We start from the raw sequence: 22861 nt of genomic DNA on the forward strand, positions 1-22861 counted from the left end.
ATGAGATGCTAAGGCTGCTGCTGCAGCCACCAAGAAGCCTGTGTGCAAGCACAGGTCACTCTCCACACCTCCCCTCCCGGGAGCTTCTGCAGCCCGCCACTGCCAGGGTCCCGGGATCCAGGGACAACTTCCCCCGGAGAACGCACGGCGCGCCTCAGGCTGTTGCAATGTCATGCTGGCCTCTGCCGCGCAGGCTCACCACGCATCCATACCCCTCCCTCCCCCCGGCCTGAGTGAGCCAGAGCCCCCGAATCAGCTGCTCCTTTAACCCCATCCTAGCTGAGCGAAGAACAGACGCCCTCAGGCGACCTACATGCAGAGGCAGGGCCAATCCAAAGCTGAACCCCAGGAGCTGTGGGAACAGAGAAGAGAAAGGGAAATCTCTCCCAGCAGCCTCAGGAGCAGCGGATTAAATCTCCACAATCAACCTGATGTAGCCTGCATCTGTGGAATACCTGAATAGACAACGAGTCATCCCAAACCGAGAAGGTGGATATTGGGAGCAATGATATATATATATTTTTCCCTTTTCTCGTTTTGTGAGTGCATATGTATATGCTTCTGTGTGTGATTTTGTCTCTATAGCTTGGCTTTTACCATTTGTCCTAGGGTTCTGTTTTGTTTTTTTTAGTATAGTTTTTAGCGCTTGTTATCATTGGTGGATTTGTTTTTTGGTTTGGTTCCTCTCTTCTTTCTTTCTTTTTTTATTTAAAATTTTTTTATTTTTAATAATTACTTTTTATTGTTTATTTTAATAACATTATTTTATTTTTTTCTATATTCCTTTCTTTTTTCTCCCTTTTCTTCTGAGCTGTGTGGCTGCCAGGGTCTTGGTGCTCTGGCTGAGTCTCAGGCCTGAGCCTCTGAGGTGGGAGAGCCGAGTTCAAGACATTGGTCCACCAGAGACCTCCTGGCTCCACGTAATACCAAACGGCAAAAGCTCTCCCAGGGATCACCATCTCAACCCTAAGACCCAGCTCCACTCAATGACCAGCAAGCTACAGTGCAGGACACCCTATGCCCAACAACTACCAAGACAGGAACACAACGCCACCCATTAGCAGAGAGGCTGCCTAAAATCATAAGGTCACAGACACCCCAAAACATACCACTGGACACGGTCCTGCCCACCAGAAAGATGAAATCCAGCCTCATCCACCAGAACACAGGCACCAGTCCCCTCCATCAGGAAGCCTACACAACCCACTGAACCAACCTTACCCACTGGGGGCAGACACCAAAAACAACGGGAAATGAGAACCTGCAGCCTGCAAAAACGAGACCCCAAACACAGTAAGTTAAGCAAAAGGAGAAGACAGAGAAACACACAGCAGATGAAGGAGCAAGGTAAAAACCCAGCAGACCAAACAAATGAAGAAGAAATAGGCAGTCTACCTGCAAAAGAATTCAGAGTAATGATAGTAAAGATGATCCAAAATCTTGGAAATAGAATGCAGAAAATATAAGAAACGTTTAACAAGGAACTAGAAGAACTAAAGAACAAACAAACAATGAGGAACAACACAATAAATGAAATTAAAAATTCTCTAGAAGGGATCAATCTAAGAAGAAGATATAACAACTGTAAATATTTATGCACCCAACATAGGAGCACCTCAATACATAAGGCGAATGCTAACAGCCATAAAAAGGGAAATTGACAGTAACACAATCAGAGTAGGGGACTTTAACACCCCACTTTCACCAATGGACAGATCATCCAAAATGAAAATAAATAAGGAAACACAAGCTTTAAATGACACATTAAAAAAGATGGACTTAATTGATATTTATAGGACATTCCATCCAAAAACAATAGAATACACTTTTTTCTCAAGTGCTCATGGAACATTCTCCAGGATAGATCATATCTTGGGTCACAAATCAAGCCTTGGTAAATTTACGAAAACTGAAATCACATCAAGTATCGTTTCTGACCACAACACGATGAGACTAGATATCAATTACAGGAATAAATCTGTAAGAAATACAAACACATGGAGACTAAACAATACACTACTAAATAACCAAGAGATCACTGAAGAAATCAAAGAGGAAATCAAAAAATACCTAGAAACAAATGACAATGAAAACACAATGACCCAAAACCTATGGGATGCAGCAAGAGCAGTTCTAAGAGGGAAGTTTATAGCAATACAATCCTACCGCAAGAAACAAGAAATATCTCAAATAAACAACCGGAACTTACACCTAAAGCAATTAGAGAAAGAAGAACAAAGAAAACCCCAAAGTTAGCAGAAGGAAAGAAATCATAAAGATCAGATCAGAAACAAGTGAAAAAGAAATGAAGGAAACAATAGCAAAGATCAATAAAACTAAAAGCTGGTTCTTTGAGAAAATAAACAAAATTGATAAATCATTAGCCAGACTCATCAAGAAAAAAGGGAGAAGACGCAAATCAATAGAATTAGAAATGAAAAAGGAGAAGTAACAACTGACACTACAGAAATACAAAGGATCATGAGAGATTACTACAAGCAACTCTATGCCAATAAAATGGACAACCTGGAAGAAATGGACAAATTCTTAGAAAAGCACAGTCTTCTGAAACTGCACCAAGAATAAATAGAAAATATAAACAGACCAATCACAAGCAGTGATATTGAAACTGTGATGAAAAATCTTCCAACAAACAAAAGCCCAGGACCAAATGGATTCTCAGGTGAATTCTATCAAACATTTAGAGAAGAGCTAACACCTACCCTTCTCAAACTCTTCCAAAATATAGCAGAGGGAGGAACACTCCCAAACTCATTCTATGAGGCCACCATCACCCTGATGCCAAAACCAGACAAAGATGTCACAAAGAAAGAAAACTACAGGCCATTACCACTGATGAACATAGATGCAAAAATCCTCAACAAAATACTGGGAAACAGTATCCAACAACACATTAAAAGGACCATACATCAAGATCAAGTAGGGTTTATCCCAGTAATGCAAGGATTCTTCAATATACGCAAATCAAACAATGTGATACACCATATTAACAAATTCAAGGAGAAAATCCATATGATCATCTCAATAGATGCAGAAAAAGCTTTTGACAAAATTCAACACGCATTTATGATAAAAACCCTCCAGAAAGTAGGCATAGAGGGAAATTTCCTCAACATAATAAAGGCCATAGAAGACAAACCCACAGACAACATCGTTCTCAATGGTGAAACTCTGAAACCATTTCCACTAAGATCAGGAACAAGACATGGTCAGCATTATTATTCAACAAAGTTTTGGAAGTTTTAGTCACAGCAATCAGAGAAGAAAAAGAAATAAAAGGAATCCAAATGAGAAAAGAAGAAGTAAAGCTGTCACTGTTTGCAGATGACATGATAGTATACATAGAGAATCTTAAAGATGCTACCAGAAAACTACTAGAGCTAATCAATGAATTTGGTAAAGTAGCAGGATACAAAATTAATGCACAGAAATCTCTTGCATTCCTATATAATAATGATGAAAAATCTGAAAGAGAAATTAAGGAAACACTCCCATTTACCAGTGCGAGAAAAAGAATAAAATACCTAGGAATAAACCTACCTAAGGAGACAAAAGACGTGTATGCAGAAAACTATAAGACACTGATGAAAGAAATCAAAGATGATACAAACAGATGGATTGGATTGGATTGCCATGTTCTTGGATTGGAAGAATCAACATTGTGAAAATGACTATAGTACCCAAAGCAGTCTACAGATTCAATGCAATCCCTATCAAACTACCACTGGCATTTTTCACAGAACTATATCAAAAAATTGCACAATTTGTATGGAAACACAAAAGACCCCGAATAGCCAAAGGAATCTTAAAAAGAAAAACGGAGCTGGAGGAATCAGGCTCCCTGACTTCAGACTATACTACAAAGCTACAGTAATCAAGACAGTATGGTACTGGCACAGAAACAGAAATATAGATCAATGGAACAGGATAGAAAGCCCAGAGATAAACCCATGCACATATGTCACCTTATTTTTGATAACAGAGGCAAGAATATACAATGGAGAAAAGACAGCATCTTCAGTAAGTGGTGCTGGGAAAACTGGACAGCTACTTGTAAAAGAATGAAATTAGAACACTCCCTAACACCATACACAAAAATAAACTCAAAATGGATTAAAGACCTAAACGTAAAGCCAGACAATACCAAATTCTTAGAGGAAAACAGAGGCAGAACACTCTATGACATAAATCACAGCAAGATCCTTTTTGACCCACCTCCTAGAGAAATGGAAATAAAACCAAAAATAAACAAATGGGACCTAATGAAACTTAAAAGCTTTTGCACAGCAAAGGAAACCATAAAGAAGACCAAAAGACAACCCTCAGAATGGGAGAAAATATTTGCAAATGAAGCAACTGACAAAGGATTAATCTCCAAAATTTACAAGCAGCTCATGCAGCTCATCAAAAAAACAAACAGCCCAATCCAAAAATGGGCAGACGTAAACAGACATTTCTCCAAAGAATATATACAGATTGAGAACAAACACATGAAAGAATGCTCAACATCACTCATCATTACAGAAATACAAATCAAAACTACAGTGAGGTATCACCTCACACCAGTCAGAATGGCCATCATCAAAAAATCTACAAACAATAAATGCTGGAGAGGGTGTTGAGGAAAGGGAACCCTCTTGCACTGTTGGTGGGAATGCAAATTGATACAGCCACTATGGAGGCTCATTAATAAACGAAAAATAGAACTACCATACGACCCAGCAGTCCCACTACTGGGCATATACCCCGAGAAAACCATAATTCAAAAAGAGTCATGGACCATAATGTTCATTGCAGTTCTATTTACAATAGCCAGGACATGGAAGCAACCTAGGTGTCCATCGGCAGATGAATGGATAAAGAAGACGTGGCACATATATACAATGGAATATTACTCAGCCGTAAAAAGAAACAAAACTGAGTTATTTGTAGTGAGGTGGATGGACCTAGAGTCTGTCATACAGAGTGAAATAAGTCAGAAAGAGAAAAACAAACAACGTGTGCTAACACATATATACGGAATCAAAAAAAAGAAAAAAAAAGGTTCTGAAGAACCTCGGGGTAGGACAGGAATAAAGACACAGACGTAGAGAATGAACTTGAGGACATGGGGAGGGGGAAAGGTAAGCTGGGATGAAGTGAGAGAGTGGCACGGACTTACATATACTACCAAATGTAAAATAGACAGCTAGTGGGAAGCAGCTGCACTACACAGGGAGATCAGCTTGGTGCTTTGTCACCACCTAGAGGGGTGGGATAGGGAGGGTGGGAGGGAGATGCAAGAGGGAGGAGATATGGGGATATATGTATATGTATAGCTGATTCACTATGTTATAAAGCAGAAACTAACACACCATTGTAAAGCAATTATGCTCCAATAAGGATGTTAAAAAAATAAACAAAAATGAATAAATAAAAAGCATAATTCATAAAAAGAAAAAAAAAGGTTTTGTTTATTTTTGAACTAGATCTAGCCCATCATCTAGACTACTCCTAGACAGGTGAAGCGCAATTCGCTGAGGCAAAATGATGCCCTAGTTTCACAGAAACATCTCGGGGGCATCAGTGCTCTTTTTTCTAACTTTCCTTCACAAACAACAGTCTGATTCTTAATCTGTGGTCTCTGTGGTCCAGCCCCCTAGTGGGAGAGCCCTGACAAACACCTGGTACCTGACAGGTGACCTCTCACTGCAAAGGAACAGAGTCATCCTGCATCATCGATTAGTAAGTGATTCCGTTTCTGGGAAACTCAGTACAGTTGGGGCGCTAAGAAAACAAAACTGGAGATTCTTAACCTGAAAGGATGGTGACCAGAGACTGAACTGGTGGTGCCATGACAATTAAACAGTTAATTCATCCATTCTAATATTTTATGGCGTGCTCACCCTGTGCCAGCCAGACATACAGACGAATTTCAGACTGAAAAGGCTGGATCTTAGCACTTGAGTATTTTATGTAGAGCAGATCTATGTTGTTATTTATGACACCACGAGACCTGAGCCAGAAAACAACCCACTTTCAAGCAAGCAGACCAACTGTGTTGCCTTGAGCACCCAGACAAGGGGCTCTGGCTTTGTGTCAAGAGTAGCAGTGCCGGGAGCAGAACCTTTAAACTCTAGGAGGACAGGGACCACGCCTGGTTCAATGCCCAGAAACAGCAGGAGTTCCCCCAATATCTGTTGCCCGTATTGTTGTGGATTACCTCCACGGTTCCTGACAAAGTGGGGTGTGCAGGGCCCGAAAGTCAGATTTTTCTGACTCACATTGTCAGGATCAAATGCTCCATACCTGGACTGTCTGGTAATCGGAAGCATCGATTCCTTTCACAGTCACCTCTCGGAAGACTCTGGGCTCCAGTTCCTCTTTGGTCAGATCACAGTGATAAATGATACCTAGAAGGAAGTGGAAGTCTTAAGTTCAGTCCACAAACTCACTAGATACAAGGGGGGCAAAGATCACAAAGCACAGTCAGCAGTGCCACGTAAGGTCACTGTAGCAAGAGAGCCCACAACGGTCAGGCGTGTGGAGTGCCTGGCTTCTTCATCACCATGTCATCATCACCAGTTCACACTTCATCATCACCATCGTGTTCGGCCTTCCTTTTTACAACAGTTACCTGGGTATTCATTTTAGAAGATTCTAATGCATTCTGTGACCGTGAGAATAGTTAAACCTAACTGCAGAAACTTAACAGGTCTTCCCCACGCCAGGTCACTTAGGAGGACAGGTCAAAGAAGATGGGAAACTTCATGTAGGGCCGTTTTACCTGAGAAGTGATTAAGATGGAAAACTCAAATGACTTGCCCAAAGTCAACAGCCATTCAGGGGTCTCTTGATGGGAACTCTGGGGCGCCTGTTACCTGCTACCCACTCATCTGTGGACACACATGTGGATAGCAATCAAGGACCAAAGATAGCCTTTTAGGGTAGCCTTTTGGAGTTGCCTTTAAAATTCTGATTATCCCAGTAATTGTGCACAACACAGATTGATGAACACACACCACAACATTTTAGCTTATTTTAACCACTAATGAAAATTCCATTTCCTTAATTTAACGCTACTACACTCTAACATTCAAGAACTAAACCAAAGAAACAGTAACTAAGACGAATCGTTACTGTTTGAAAACAACAACATTGCCATAGTTTAGGAAACAGAATTAGTCATCTGGAGTGGCTGGTGTGGAAACAGCCCTCCCACAGAATACTTTAAACATATGCTGTCAAGTATATGAAAAATCAATTTAGAGATCCTGATACTTGCTGGAAAACCAGAAACTAAGCGGTACTCCCACAGGGCACATTCAAATTGATAGATCATGTGTTAAAATGGCAGCTTGCTTTCTTTTCAACTCCTCTGTGTACGTATGAACTTCACCAGCAGCTGAGAAACAGCACTCTGCCCCCCACTGGCAAAGAGTAATACATTCAGATTCCTTAACAGCAGGACTGCTAATCCCTATGAATGTTATCTCACTTCTCATGCTTACAAATTATTTTAAGGTTTATAATAGGGAATATGATTAACACTGACAGTGGGGAGATGTGTAACATGACCGAAGTCCTGGCTTTCTTAGTTTAAGTTATAGTTGGATGTTTGTTGGAATATGACTTTATATACAAAATACTTCCAGACTACACTCTGGGCATACATTCTAAATTACCAGATACACTGAATACTGTACTTGCCCAGATAAATGTAATCTTGAGGGCAAACTGCTATCTTCACGGCAAACTGCTATCTTCACATGTATGTTAATTTTTGAAGAGCTTCTTCATTAGTACCTGCCCCACTCCATCCAAACACAAAAAGCATCTGAATCCTTGGAAAAAAAACTCCAGACCAAACAACGACGACAACAAGAGATTGCAGAACAAGCATGTGCCATTCGAGCATCGGACTCACCCCGGCATCACTGTTACCTGTACTACAGTGAACGACGAAGGACCCTGGAGCCAGGATTCCCAGCTCTGACCAGTTACTGGGGCAGTGACCCCAGTGAAAGACAGTGAGTGGGAAACACACTCTAAATGCCTGTTTATCTAGAATAATTGAGACATCAAAGCCTCCAACAGCAGAATGAAATAAGTATAGGACACGGGCTGGCTACTGTTGGGAGAAAGGGTGCCGAGTGCCTGACTTTAACTCTTCTGTTTGGGGCAGAAGTGGCACCTTGGGGGAGGTTGGGTTAAACCTAAAGGTACTGGTACTTAATATATTTGATGGATACTTTCTATTTATAGATCCATCGGGGTCAGTCCAGGTTAGCCCACTGCATATTCACACTGTAACATGAATTCCTATAGTCTAATGATGCTTTGTGTCCTGTCTGAATTGGTTTGCTTAAGTACAAGGAGCGGGGAAGGGATTGGAGAAACCATCCTAGAGTCATGAATCAGAGAGGACTGGTCAGATGATCTCTGGGGAATAATTTCAAAGTTTAAGGGCAAAAGAGAACTGAATTATGGAACTCCCTTAAGACCACACGAGGTGTCTGCACTTGAGATGGGTCTCCTGATGAAACAGTGTTTTAACAAGGCTATTCTAGCAATAGGAAAGAGGCAGGGACGATCAGCTCGAATATTCCTGCTATATATAATCTGAATAAATGTAAGGAGGCGAAAGAAATGGGAGTTAGGAGGAAGGGGCAACCCTAGAGGTTGCTAAAGAATCATCAGAGGAATCTGGAAAATCGGATATGCAAAAAGAAGGCAAAAGAAATTTGTGAAGATGACCCATGTAGATACTGTTTCATCCGATTATAGGTTGGGTTTTAAGGTTATTAAAAGAAAAAAACCCCACAAACTAAAACAAGTCTCTCAAAAATTGTTTGCACTCCTTGGTTATTTACCCAATGGAGTCGAAAACATGTCCACACAAGAACCTGTACACAGATGTTTATAGCAGCTTTATTAATGATTGCCAAAAGTTGGAAGCAACCAAGATGTCCTTCAGTAGGTGAATGGGTAAATAAACTGTGGGACATCCAAGCAATGGAATATTACTCAGTGCTAAAAAGAAATAAGCCATCAAGCCATGGAACAACCTTAAACTCATATTACTAAGTGAAGGAGCCAACCTGAAAAGGCTGCATAATCTATGAGTCCACTACATGACATTCTGGAAAAGGCAAAGCTATGGAGATAGTGAAAAGATCAGTGGTTGTTAGGGGCTTGGCGGGGGGAAGGGATGAAAAGGGCCGAGCACAGAGGCTTTTAAGGGCACTGAAAATACTCTGCATGGTATCATAATGATGGATACACGTGATCATACATTTCTCCAAACTTAGAATGTACAGCACCAAGAGTGACTCCTAAGGTAAGTCATGGACTTCAGGCAACTATGATGTGTGTCCATGCAGGTTCATCAGCTGTCACAGGGGATGTACCCTGTAGCAGGGATGCTGATGACGGCAAAGGTAGTGCATGTGTGGGGCAGAGAGTGCATAGGAAATCTCTGTACCAGCCCTTCAGGTTTGCTGTGGACCTAAAACTGCTCTAAAAAAATAAAGCCTTGAAACATTTTTATGCCTTTCCCAAAGGGCCTGGGAAAGGTTCTTTGGTTTCTTCTCCCTGTCTCTCAGAGCCATGCAACTGGGACGCGTATACTGGATTATTACAACACACGCAAGTCTGGAGTGAGCCTTAGAAAACCCTCCAAGGTTCCATGAGTACAGAATCAGTCGGCTCGACCACTAAGTGGTTTGAGCCACAGGGAATAAGTGTATCGTGCTCCAAACTGCCCTGGCTGCCTCTTTTCTTCCAAGTGCGACTCAAGGTACAAATGGCTTGGCTCAAGACGTGTCTTCACTATGTACCTCCATGGGAAACAGTCAGCTGGTGTTCACCTGCCAGACGTACCACGTGTCCACAGCAGCTGGCATTGCAGGTATTTTTGGCCCCAGGGCTTTATTTATAATTCAGTGTCTCTGCTGTTTACTGCAGTAGTGGACAGCCAATCTTCAGAGATCAGCGCCAGACAGCCTTTGAGCGGACATGCATGTATGTGGGAGTGTATATGTACACACTGCCATTCCTGCTTTCAAGGAATCTAGTTTAATTGTCTGATGGCCATTTTTACATTTGGATAAGAAGGCCTGAGTCTGGAAGCCCCGTTCTCTGGTTTTAGATATCAAATTACATGAAGGAGAGAAAAGAAAAAGCAGGAGGCAAAATGAATAAGAAAAGACAAAGGAGAAGAACAAAGCACTGCAGCAGAAAATTAAAGCTTGCTCAGGAGCTGCCTGTCCATACAGCACGAACACACTTCTCTTCCCAAACTGCACAGCCACGGTCACGGATAGTATTTCACTGCTTGGTACAGAACTCATCATTTTATGCTGGGACAGTGAGCCCTTTCATCCCTGGGTAATGATGAACTTGTTCCTGAAATAAATGGCCACATGGGGTCACTGAAGGTGGTTTACAGGCCTTTGGGGACTCTGGCTTTTATGAAGAGCAGGTGAGTCAGCGCTGCTCTGTTCTCCTCATTGCCCTTTATCCACTATCACCGTTTAAAGGCTATGAGGTTTTCCAAAGTAAAATTTCTGGAACCAGTGTAAGTTGAGGAAATAAAGTGTGGATCCCACGTCAGTGGTTGAGAATGGCTCTCTGGAGGAAAGCTACTTCTCTTGGTTCCTGTCCACTGGCTGCCACTGTCCCCCAAGTCCCAGGGGAGGAGGGGTGAGGCTCGAGACACCCTGATGTGAGGTTCTTGACCTGTCAGTTCCAGACTCCTGGCCCTGGGCATGGTTTCCACATCTCTTTGAGATCCTCTGAAAGGCACATGGGCAAGTAAAGCTTGCTAGGTGTTCCAGATGTACCATCAGCCCTACGTACAGAGCATCATTCTTTTGGTTTTAATAACCCTGACGGCAACCTGTCACGACGATAAGATTCCTTAAAGACTGCCTGCTCTGTGACTCAGAGGCACGAAAAGAAAAAGTGGATCAGGCATCACTGTCATCTGCCAAACCCCAGGAGGAGGACAAGGCCACTTCTGCACCTGCTGGGCTCTCCCCTACGTCTGCTTTATTTGCTGAGGACCAAACTATTGCAACAAAACTGGGGAGGACAAAAAGGACGATGAAGGAGCTCAAAAAACAAACAAGGAAAGTGCAGACATCTTTTCAGCCAGATTGCTTTCAGGATAGGGTCTACCCAGTCAACTGTACACTGCCAACTGAGCCAGGCTCCTGGGATAAATCAGGGTACGTGTTATGGCTTCAGCTGTAACAGAAACACTGCAGCCAAGTGGAGAAACGGGAAAAAACCAAAACAAGCAAAATGAGTGTGACCAACTTGAAAAAAACAACTTATACAGAAAGCTATGTTTAGTTTGGGGAAAATTAACTGATACCGTAAAATTGCAATTTACAAGCGTTTCCTTTTCTACTAGAACCAAGTAACAAATTCCGCCCCCCCATATGATGTAAGACTAAACTTTCACAATTATATTTTAATCCAGTTTAACAAGAGCAGAATTTCTTCTCAGTTTTAAAACTATTTATTAATGTCAGATGTGACTACAGATTTTTATATAACACTTTTAGTTATTTGCACTGTGTGTGTTTTGTAGACCAAAGGCTGACTCTAAGGTTATACTTGTTCATACTAATTTTTCACATCAGCCTAGAACAACAGATGGTCCTGTCCCTGGAAGAGAGAATCAGGATATACGATTAATGAGAGTGCGGTTTTAGGTGTTCGTGTTTCCCTTTGTTCTGAGCATCTGTTTTACTGTTTTATTCCCACTAAGTACTTTTGGCTGTAATACAGCATATGTGATTTTCAATAACACAGCATTGTAGTTCGATTTCTCAAAAGCAACCCACCTGGAGATAAAAAGGAAGTAAACTGATAGAAGATTTCGGTGTCCTTCTTCTGACCGCTGTACCCCACGACGCTGCCGACCTCAAGCGGGAAGGTCTTGAGGAGAGCACCGGTGGCTAGGTCGTGAAGCTGCAGACTGTTCTTCACGTTATGGAGGTAGCATAACACCAAAAAGTTGGACCTGACGCAAGCTACCCACTCTGAAAAGATAACAACAGATAAAGCATAATGTGGTTTTGAAAATTAGCCCAAAACCTACTCATTTCACCGAACAACAGTTCTTGAGTTCCACTCCGTGCTCTGCGGCAGTGAGACTCGCAAGTGATTTTATAAGTGGTGTTAATCATGCATCATGTTTTCAGCGTATCCCTTTAATAAATCACTGCCACTGTCATCTCCAGAGGTAACAAGATAGTCCCCACCTGGGGCCAGGAGCTTTTGATGATCTAGATAACGTGTGTAATACAAATAACCCTGCTTACCTATTTTGTGTCCAATATCATGCTACAGGAGGTATAAGAAGGAAAACAACAAAGCCCGAATCACGATCCACATCTGTCAGGATCGTTTATTCAACAAACTGTATTAAATGTAAATGTATGTGCCAGATACCCTACAGGGTGCTGGACGGACCAGCAAGAAGATGAGGTCATTTCTGTCCTTGAGACACAATCGCGTAAAAATACAAGTAGTAACTTGTAAACAAGGGTGAGTGAGTGGTTGGTTGGGACCCCAAATAAGAGAGCGCCCTTGAGCAAATGCTGAATTATGTCTGGAGGGCAGGGGTGTGAAGGCGGGGGGCCTGGTGGTGTCGGGAACAGGACAGCTCTCTGGGGGACGAGAAGGTGGGAAAACATGACTCAAGGAATGAAGGCCAGAGCTGGGGATGAGGAGAGAGAAAAGGAACATGAATGAACCAACAGCAGGAAGGAAGGGAGCGAGGGAAGGAGACTGGGAGAAAGAACGAGGTAGAGATCCATTTTCAAGAAGAAGAAAACCGGGCTTCCCTGGTGGCGCAGTGGTTGGGAGTCCGCCTGCAGATGCAGGGGACACGGGTTCGTGCCCCGATCGGGGAAGATCCCACTCCGCGGCTGGGCCCGTGAGCCATGGCCGCTGAGCCTGCACGTCCGAAGCCTGTGCTCCGCAACGGGAGAGGCCACAGCAGTGAGAGGCCCACACACTGCAAAAAAAGAAGAAGAAGAAAACCCGCTGTTCCATTCGGGGGTGGGCAGGGGCAGTAGTGGTGGTTTGATGGGGGACTGGGTGAGCCAGGTAGGAGCGAGTTTAGGCCTTTCTGACTCAGCCGTTACTGAGGAGCTACTGTTGGAGAGAAGGGTGACACACATAAAGATGGCATCAGATGTATGCATCCGACGACTGACCAGAGAACAACAGAGGTGCACAGAGGGTGGAGGGGAGGCCCGAACACACAAGTGTAAGAAGCCGGGCAGAACACCATATCAAGCTGGGGATAAAGTCTGGAGGAGGGGGCAAAGAAACAAAAGGCATCTCCCAGGAAGACTCACCAGGACGTGGCAAGTGTGGGGACAGGAAAGTGAGGCAGAGACAGGAGGCCCCTCGGTGTCCAGGGCTGCAGCTTCAGTGATGCTACCGTCCGAGACGGAGCTGGGAGAGCGGAGGTGAGTGAGCAGAGGAGGAAAGGAGAAAGCAGGGGGGCAGGCACCAAGCACAATCCGTCGTGCTCTGGATGAGACGGGCCAGCGCTAAGGACAGGCCATCCAGAGGGAGAGACGCTTTAGTAAATGGAAGCAAGGACAGGGCTGCAGGGAACAGCTCTAGCGCGTGGAAAAGAAAAGCCTTTCTTGGGTCTCATGGTGGGATGCAGGGCAAGGGGCTCTTGACACTGCTTATTTTTAAACCCAAGAAACTAGCAGTTCACGCATATAACGTTATGAATGATCAACAAGACACAGGCCAGAGGGAGCTCCGAGGATTCCCAGGGGCCTCAGTCTCGTCGGGTGGTTTAGATTACTACCGCAAACCTTTCCTCAAGTCGGGATATAAGGAAGAACTCTTACACCTGAAAGTAATTTGCTCATCCAATACGACTTTTTAAGTGCTTCAATCAAGCAATATATTTCATGTGGCTTTAATGTTTTAAGGAAAGTAAGGGGAAAAAACTGAAGTAAATTATTTCTGTCCAAAAATAATCAATCTGTGTTAACTACGAGTACATCAGAATTCTAAAACAGACAAAGTGAATAAGAAAAGGACAAGGTGATTTGTAGACTGTCGTTAATAAAAGCTCTGACTTTACAGCTGTACATTATGACTCATCTCTAGTTTTTATTCTCAATAGGGCATTCTGTGCTAATGACACACTGCAAATTCAACTGTGCTTCTCTTTGAATTGATGAGTTCTGTGAATATTCAAGGTTTCCCCTTTCCAGTCTAAAGAACTTATAACCTTTTAGAGGAAAGGCTATAAAAATATAACCTTGATTTGCATTTCATTAGTTCTGCAAGTGAGATAGGATGTCACCTTAAGGTACAGTTAAAACTGCTTTAGGGGGGCTTTAAAAGGCAGAAAATTCACACGCCTTGGGAAATATTTGTATCTCTGATGCTTCCCTACATGAGAATCGCTGTTCCAACCTGACTCGAACCTGAAAAACACCCAGGGCACTCACTCTTCAGGAAGACGTGTGCCACCAAGTCTCCCTTGGACCCACCAAGGCCTGAGGGCCCCTCCTGTGGCACTGAGGAAGCACTCACTAAATGCTGGCTCTTACCACCCTTGAGGGGGGACATTCTGTCTCAGTTTGGACAGAAGTCATCAGGTTACCAAAGTCGCATGAAGGTGTTCATGGAAAAGGCAGAAAACCTGTTCTAGGATTCGTGGGTCCCTCAACCAAATATACGAGGGTCAGAGACTGAATGGAAGGTTTTGAGGACACAGGTGAAGCGATTTCCTTGGAAAGAGCCCCTGTCATGCTGTAAGTCCCCCTCCCCGCTGGGGAAAACCCCAGCCTGAGAGAGACAGAGCACCGGTGCCTAATCCAAAGCTGAGAAGCGCGTACGGACGGTGGGCGTACGGACGGTGGACCGTGGAGGAGCCCGGGATGGGCTGCTGCCCTGGGGCTGCAAATGGGGGTTGTGTAGGAAAGAGCATGGGTGGGGCTGCCTTGGGTCCTGCCTGACAGAACTGCCTGAGGTGTTGCAGACCTCTTTACAGAAGCAGGCGGAGGGATGAGCCAGAAGCCCAGGGGTGAAGGGGATCCCAGGCAAACACCCGGAGCAGCGCTTCCTCCAGGGCCAAGGGAACTGCCCAAGCAGGGCCCGGCGGGAGCGCCCTCGGGAAGCGATCAGAGACTCAGCTGTAATTATCTGGCCGCCTTCCGCTCTACCCGCTAAGCAAGGCCAGGCTGAAATAACTGCAGGCACAGAGCACACTGCCTTGAGCCAGTGCGGAAGACGTCCTTACTTTTCCAGGATGTGCACCTGGATCTGACTCCAATACCTGTGCCTTAATTCACTGAAAAACCCACGTCAGGACTGCTTTATGTGACAATGGGCCACTCTGCAGCTCTCAAAAGGAATTATTTTCCTAATTATACGCACCTTATACCTTCCCATTTGGGGATGGCCCTAGATTTTTATCCCCATTCAACCCATCAGCAGAAGTTCACCTCCACAAGCAAACTCTTCACTGGCTTGAACGTACTCGACTCTCCTTTTGTGTCAAAAAGTGTAACAAAATTAGAGTCTCATTTTAAATCCAGCTTTCAGGCAAGAAGTAACTTATAAAGCAGTATATTATTTTTGGAAAATCACTGAGAAAATCAGTAATGGGAACTTGAAGGAACTCTGAAACATGACAGATAAAGAATTGAGGCTCTCAAGAGGTTACTGTAGCGCAGTGCACACAGCATCAAGTGCAATGTATCTCAATTAACTCTGACAAAAGTCTCTTCTCTTTTCCGGTAAGAGGACTGTAAATCCACCCTAAGATCTACAATAGGTGTACTATGAACAGCCAAAGGTTATTCAGAAGCTAAAAGCTAAGGATTCTGAATCCAACTGATTTAAAAAAAACTAAACATTAGTGATTATCAGACAATAACTACACAAAGACAGCCGATATTTTTTTTTTAATAAAAGAAAAGCACTACCTTTGAAGGTCTGGATTCACACCTTCACAATTTTTTGAAGACCCCACACAGTATTGTACTAACTACAAAGATGTCACACAGTAAACACCTAGTTGCGCTATTGAGACATTTCACAATTAGAGGTTGAAGGTTCTTCACCTTGTAACCGGTCACCGGAGAATGAGAGATGCACCAACTTCCTGACGTTCTTACCAGAAACAAAAGCACAACTTCCAAGCGGCACGTACTCTTACCTAAGACGTCTTTCTCGTGCTCGGGAACAAGCACCTTCCACCTGGACTCCTCGGGATCTGTGAAGTCAATGTTGATCAGGCGGTAGTTGGGAGAATGGCGATTTGTCTTGAACGTGAACACTGTGCCCTCGTTGGTTACATAGTCATATTCCCCTTCGAAGTTGTCGATCAGTTTCACCCACTTCAGGATTCCTGGTGAGAGACCAAGCACCTCTGTCACCTCTCAGGGTTTGAAATGGTGTGGTTTGTATGTAGGGGGGGGGGATGGATCTTTTCTGTCTACAGAACACAAAGCAGACACAATATTTGGAAGACCTAAGGCATGAGAAAGAGCAAGAGCGAATGTGGGTGAATTTTAAGGTTTCCAAATAACGCAAAGGAAGTTTTTCCAGAAAAACCTGGCAATGAAGGAGAGTGGAGAATTCTCTCAGCCCATTACCCCACATAATCCGGCACATCCCCTTCTACCTGAGAGGGTCTCAAATCCGAGCACGTCTTTCTACCTCTACTGCCATCACTCCACCCCAAGTCTTTATTTCCCTCTGGTTATGAGCAGTGGCTCACAATTGGGGATGATCTCACCCCCACCAGCGGACTTCTGGAAATGTCTGCAGACCTTTTGGTTGTTACAACTTGGCAAGTGAGAGGAGGGCTACTACGAGCATCTAGTGGGAAGACGCCAGAGATGCTGCTTCAAGGCACAGGATACCCCTCTGACAAAGAGTCAGCTAGCCCCAGATGTCAGTACGTGGCTGGGAAACCCTGGTGTGCAGCATCAGCTTCCCACCTGCTCTGCCCACTGCCACTCTTGTTCTTCTCGGTAGCAGCCACCACCATGTCTTAATATCCTAAACTGGTCCCTGTTGGTCCCCTTCCTAGAAATTTCCCCACTGCTCTTTGAATCAAATCCAAATTCCTTCTTTCGGTCTCCATGGTCCTGCATGTTACAGTCCTTGCCCACTTAGCTAACCTCAGATGTTCCAACTTTTGCCTCACTCCCTGTCCTCTGGCAACAGTGGCCTTTGTTAGGTTCCTTAAGACATGCTTCACTTCAGGGCCTTGTCACAAGCTGTTTCCCTTGCCTACCCCACTCTCAAATGGCTAGGTACCTCTCACCTGCACCCAGATCATTTCTTCACAGCACTTCTCTCAAGATATATACACCTGAGCCTTGAACAACATGGGTTTGAATTGCGTGGGTTCCCTTATAGGGGGTTATTTTCAATAGTAAATACCGCAGTACTACCTGATCTGCAGTTGGTTGAATCCATGGATGCAGAGGGACCATGTATCCAGGGGGCCAACTGTAACCTCCAAGTGGTTCAAGGGTCAACTGTACCTAATTTGCTTGTTTATAATTTGTCTTTTTTATTCACTATTTAATACTCAGCACCCAGACAGAGTGGCACCTTCAAAGGTGCAAAATAAAATTGGTGTTGAATGCAAGGACGAACACTTTCCAGTCCTTCTGTTCTAAGAACTATTCTGGAGAAGGTCAACACTACAAAGAGATCTTAAATGTGTCCCCCATCATCATCATTTAAACGGCTCACTAAATGTCACTGTTAATATTAAAAAAAAAAAAATCCACTGGGAAGACATCTGGTTCATAACGAATCAGACATAAATGTTTAGAGGACATCTCAAAAATCTTATAAACGAAAAAGCTCTATGACTTCTAAACTGCTCAAAGGCAATGCCAGATCTCAGCTATTCTCCAATTAATCTCCTACCTTCGATTTCACAATGAAATTGCTACATTAATTTAGATCGTTCATTTATATTCCTGGCGAGTTTACATTCATTGTCTCATTCATCTCTATAACATAATATCTTTATATAATTTGTTGTTGAATTAATCAGGGAAAATATAATCCCATGGTAGAGAGTTTTTCAGTTAGATATAACTAAATTAAAACCCCAGCTCCAACGACAATTTAGCTGTGTGACCTTGAACAATCTCTTTATACCCTGCTGAGCCTCATTTTCTCAACTGTAGATGAGAAACAGCAAGTAAATGTGAAAATTATAAAGTGACTAATACCTACCCTACAACAAAAACCTCAACAAATATTATTTTAAAATAAACGGCTGGAATTAAAACTAATAATAAGATAGGCAGTTAAAAAAATCTACAGCTTTTCCACATGTTAGCAATACCAGTTGGAAAACATGGTGGGGACAGGGGACCTCATTTATATTAGCAGTAAAATTAATGAATACTTAAGAATGTGCTTAACAAGAAATGTGGACTCTATGAGAAAAGCTCTAAAATTTTTCTAAGGAATCTTAAAAAACAACAACAAACAAAACCTGGATAACTGGAAACACATACCATATCCCTAGATAGGAAGACTCAGTATTTCAAAGGTGCAAGTAATTCCAGAAGAAATCTACAAATTTAACACAATTCCAATTCCAAAATCCAAATGAGCTTTTTAGGGAATCTGACAACATCATTCTGAAGTTCATCTGGAAGAATAAGCACTTAAGGACATTTGATATATTTTTGATGACAGAACAAGAAGGAACTTCTTGTGCTGTGATGCTCTGAACAAGCCCCCTCCCTCCTGAAGGAAATTATCACCCTTTTATGATAATCATTTTCTTATTTTTCTTTGTTCGTTTTCTGCCTTAACATGCAGCCACACACACTATAGTCTAATTTTGCCTCATTTTTGAACTTCTAATAGAATAAAACCATACCACATTATTCTTTTGTGTCTGATTTCTTTCTGTTCTTGATATCTGACCTTACATTATGTTTGTGAGATTATTCATCCTCTGGTTATTGTTACTGACTTCTGGTTAAATCTTACTGTATACAAAGAGCATACTCTGTATGATTTCAATCTTTTAAAATCTGTTGAGAAAAGCTTTGTGGCCTAATTTTTTTTTTCTTAAATGCTTTTAAAATGTTCCTGTATGTGACCAAAAAGAACATGTATTTTGCAGACCTTCCCTGTGATATGCTAAGAATGTCTACTAAGTAATTTGTTAATCTTTTGTTCAAATCTATATATTTACTGATTAAGAGGGCCATTTTTTCTATCAGTCAAAGAAAAGGTCTGTTAAAATGTTTCTCTATGATTGTAGATTTGTCCATTATTATTTGTATTTCTGTTAACTTTTACTCTCTGTATTTTGAAATCATGCTCTTAGATACATACAGTTAGAATTATTATATCTAAATAAAACTGAATTGAACCTTTTATGATTATAGAGTTTTACCTCTAGTAATGCATTTTGCTCTGAAGTCTACTTGGATATTAAGACAGCTACATCATTTTCATTTTTACATCTTTGGCCAGTTGTCTTCTGCAGACTGGATGGCCCCAATTTGCTCTTCTCTGTGTCTCTTAACCACTCATATGCTTTCCACCATAGAATGGGCTGCATTCTATGTAATTTCTTTTAATATTCATTTCACTAATTCTCTCTTCAGCTATGTCTAATCTCTTCTTTAATCTAATAACTTAATTTTTAATGTTAATCATTTTTCTATTTTTAGAAGTTCTACTTCATCCTCTTCCAAATAGGTTTGGTCATTATTGACAATATCTTGTTTCTTGCTTATGTTTCCAAGCTTCTCATTTATTTTTTTTAAAAAGCAGCATCACTATTTTAAAAAGTGTATTTACACACTTATTTTACATTAGAAATCTGATAATTCCACTCTGGTGTGACTCTGCTGGCTCTTCTTCTCATGCTGGTGAATTTCTTCATCTGATCTGTGATTTCTGATTGTGAGCTGACTTCCCTTGGAACACTATCTGTGAGAATTCTTGAAGGCCTGGGTTGAAGTGACACTATTTCAGACAAGATTTGTATATGGCTTCTGTTTGCGTCTTGGGAGGCAACCAACCTGGGAGAACTTTAAATTCTTGGCATGAGGATTTTTGGACCTCATCGAGACAATCAATTCAACTTGCACCCACGTGAAGGTCAGCCCTTCTCATGTTTTAGGAGAATTCACATCCTGCCTCCAAGGTAGAGACAAACCTCCAAGGCAGGTTTCCTTACTATACCCTGCCTCCCCCCTCCTCCCTGGCTCCAACACTGGCAGGTTTATTTCTCAATAATCCTCACACCACCACCAAAGGGAAGCTCAGCCTCAAGGCCCAGCAGAAACATTCTGGGACAATCCAGCTTACATCCCAGGACTCCTGCTTTCATTTTGTCTTTGGTCTTTACGATTTCTCTTCCTTTGTGCCAACTAGCAATATACTTAGTAAGATGCTTTATTAACTTTTTACAACATTTCAGTTGTTTCAATTGGGAGATTATTCAGAGTGTATCATCTGCTACACTCCTACAAACAGAAATCCTTACAATTAATTTCCATAAACAATTAAGTTCTGCATCTGAGCCAAACATTTTCTTTTCCAGTGACAAACTGCTAACCTCAAAAGCAGGTGATCCATTCAAAGAAAACTGCATCTTAGTTTACATAAAACAATACTTTAAAAGGAAAAGAAACCCAAAGACTATTCCTTATAAGAATAAGCTAAAAAATTAGTTGGTAATGCAAAATTTGCAGATAGAGAGCTACATTTGTTTATAATAAGAATGATGAAACGCAATTTTCTGGACTGTGACATTTGTAGACACAGAGTCTTGGTTCAGGGAAATGTCAGATTCTTTAAGTGTTCCCCTGACAATAAAACACCTTCTGATGTGAAACCTTTATTCCTCAAAGTAACCATCTTATGGCTTCTGCCGAAAAGGTCTTTCAGCCATTGCAGTGGTATTTATTATGACCCTACCTCCCCCTGCCTGCAAAAAAGTCACTGAAACATGCACCAAAGGCAAAACACAGCAGAAATTTCCTTCAGTACCTCTGTATAGTCAGGTGAGCCTGAAGATGTGGTGCACTTGTTTTAAATAACCCAGCTCCAAAGAGCACCAAAACAATAAAAAAGTTTGTGGCCATTACCTGCCACCAATTTCTGAAGCATTAGCTTTAGTCATAAATACACACAAGTCATATATTCATGCAGACTTAGGAATGTGGCTGGATTTTTACAAATCCATTAAAATCTGAAAAGCTGTTCAAAGTACAGGCTCACAGGGCAGCGTGTTTAAAATGAGGACTCATGAAATCCTTTGGCTCTCCGGAAACTCTTGCTCCTCAGGCTTTGGCCACAAGATAATTTAAGAGAAAAGGTATTCCAGTTGAACAATGGGGCTCATTCAGTTTTGCTATCCACACATTAAAATACTGTTGATTTAATGGGAAACAGGAAAGGTACTTAAAAAAAAGAGATGTGGCTAGACTCTCCAACCATCTCACTTTTTGCCCACTTTTTCAGAGGTCTTTTTGTCTGTAAGTGGTATTCTTCCCTCTGAAGCCAACAGAATTCGATTCCCAAACTTCTCCACATTCAAGTTAAGTTAAAATTACTTTTTCTTTGGCGGTACGCGGGCCTCTCACTGTTGTGGCCTCTCCCGCTGCGGAGCACAGGCTCCGGACGCGCAGGCTCAGCGGCCATGGCTCACGGACGCAGCCGCTCCGCGGCATGTGGGATCTTCCGGGACCGGGGCACGAACCCGTGTTCCCTGCATCGGCAGGACTCTCAACCACTGCGCCACCAGGGAAGCCCTAAAATTACTTTTTATAAACCTGCTTCTTGGTGGGGGAATGATTTGTTTACTGAGTGAAGGTGAGCTTAAAATAAGTAATCTAAAGCTTTCCATAGAGCAAAGTCGTTACTTGTATTGCTTTCTTTGAAAATCAATGGTATTAACTACATCGCTTAGAAAACGTTTTGTAAGCTCTCTTGTGATAGGAGCTAAAAAGTGCGCTTACATTTGACAAAACAGAGGGTCTGGCCTCTAACAACAGTAATTGATGCAGAGCATGCACAGCTCATGCTCTAGGGCTGAGGAGAGCAGAAGTCTGCTGTCCTCTCTGGCCTGATGCCTTCATTCTGCCACAACGGCCACATGGTGATGGTTAGAGCACGGGCATGGAATTCAACTGACCTGGGTCTGAATCTTACAATGGCATCAGGAAAGCTAACTGGCCCCACCAGCCTCAGTTTCCTTGGGATAACAACATGTGCTCCTCAGAGGTTGTTAAGAAGACAGTGAAATATCTACACGCATAGCTCAGAACACACAGGAAATGCTAAATAAACAATACTTACTACCATCCCAAATAACCCCAGCATTCTTCAAGTGACAAAAATAAGCTGAACGTGGCTTCTGATCAGCACTGTTTGCTAACGGCGGACTAATAAAATCTAGCTTCCATCTCTCAGGGCACATAGCCATTTTCCTAGAAAAAGCCTTTATAATCACTAACTTAAAAATTAGTAAAATTATTACTTTTATCACTAGTACTTCATATTTTACTTCAAAATTCATGTTTTGCTTCTTATTTTTATACTGTCTTTCGACGTTCCAATTCTTTTGGGTTGTTGGCATTCCCACTCTGAAACACAGACTTATTTTCTGATAATTCCCTGCCTTTCACAGAAGCCCTCCTCCCCTGTTGGTCTGACTTTTAACACCCCGATGACTTTGCTAAACTTTAGACAACTCATCTGTTTCAAGCTTCTGAAATGTTTATCTCCTCCTTTCCTCTCCATCTCCAAAAGATGTCCAGCCCCACCAGGCATGAACATGGGAGTCACAATT

At 42.4% G+C, this 22861-nt stretch overlaps 1 protein-coding gene across 1 annotated transcript in view; it reads right to left on the reverse strand.

Moving 5' to 3' along the window:
* Nucleotides 1–22861, reverse strand: part of PREP (prolyl endopeptidase) — a 136714-nt gene that overhangs the window by 54092 nt on the left and 59761 nt on the right. Inside the window, exons 8-10 of the mRNA XM_022553380.3 lie at nt 16220–16411; nt 11856–12053; nt 6310–6413 (exon numbers count right to left, since the gene is read on the reverse strand). Coding sequence (XP_022409088.1) covers nt 6310–6413; nt 11856–12053; nt 16220–16411 — 494 coding nt within the window. The remainder of the gene's footprint in view (nt 1–6309; nt 6414–11855; nt 12054–16219; nt 16412–22861) is intronic.

The sequence above is a fragment of the Delphinapterus leucas genome, chromosome 12 (genome assembly GCF_059928025.1).
Source record: "Delphinapterus leucas isolate spDelLeu-1000000601 "Yukka" chromosome 12, BTC_Dleu_Yukka2, whole genome shotgun sequence".
Taxonomy (NCBI): domain Eukaryota; kingdom Metazoa; phylum Chordata; class Mammalia; order Artiodactyla; family Monodontidae; genus Delphinapterus; species Delphinapterus leucas.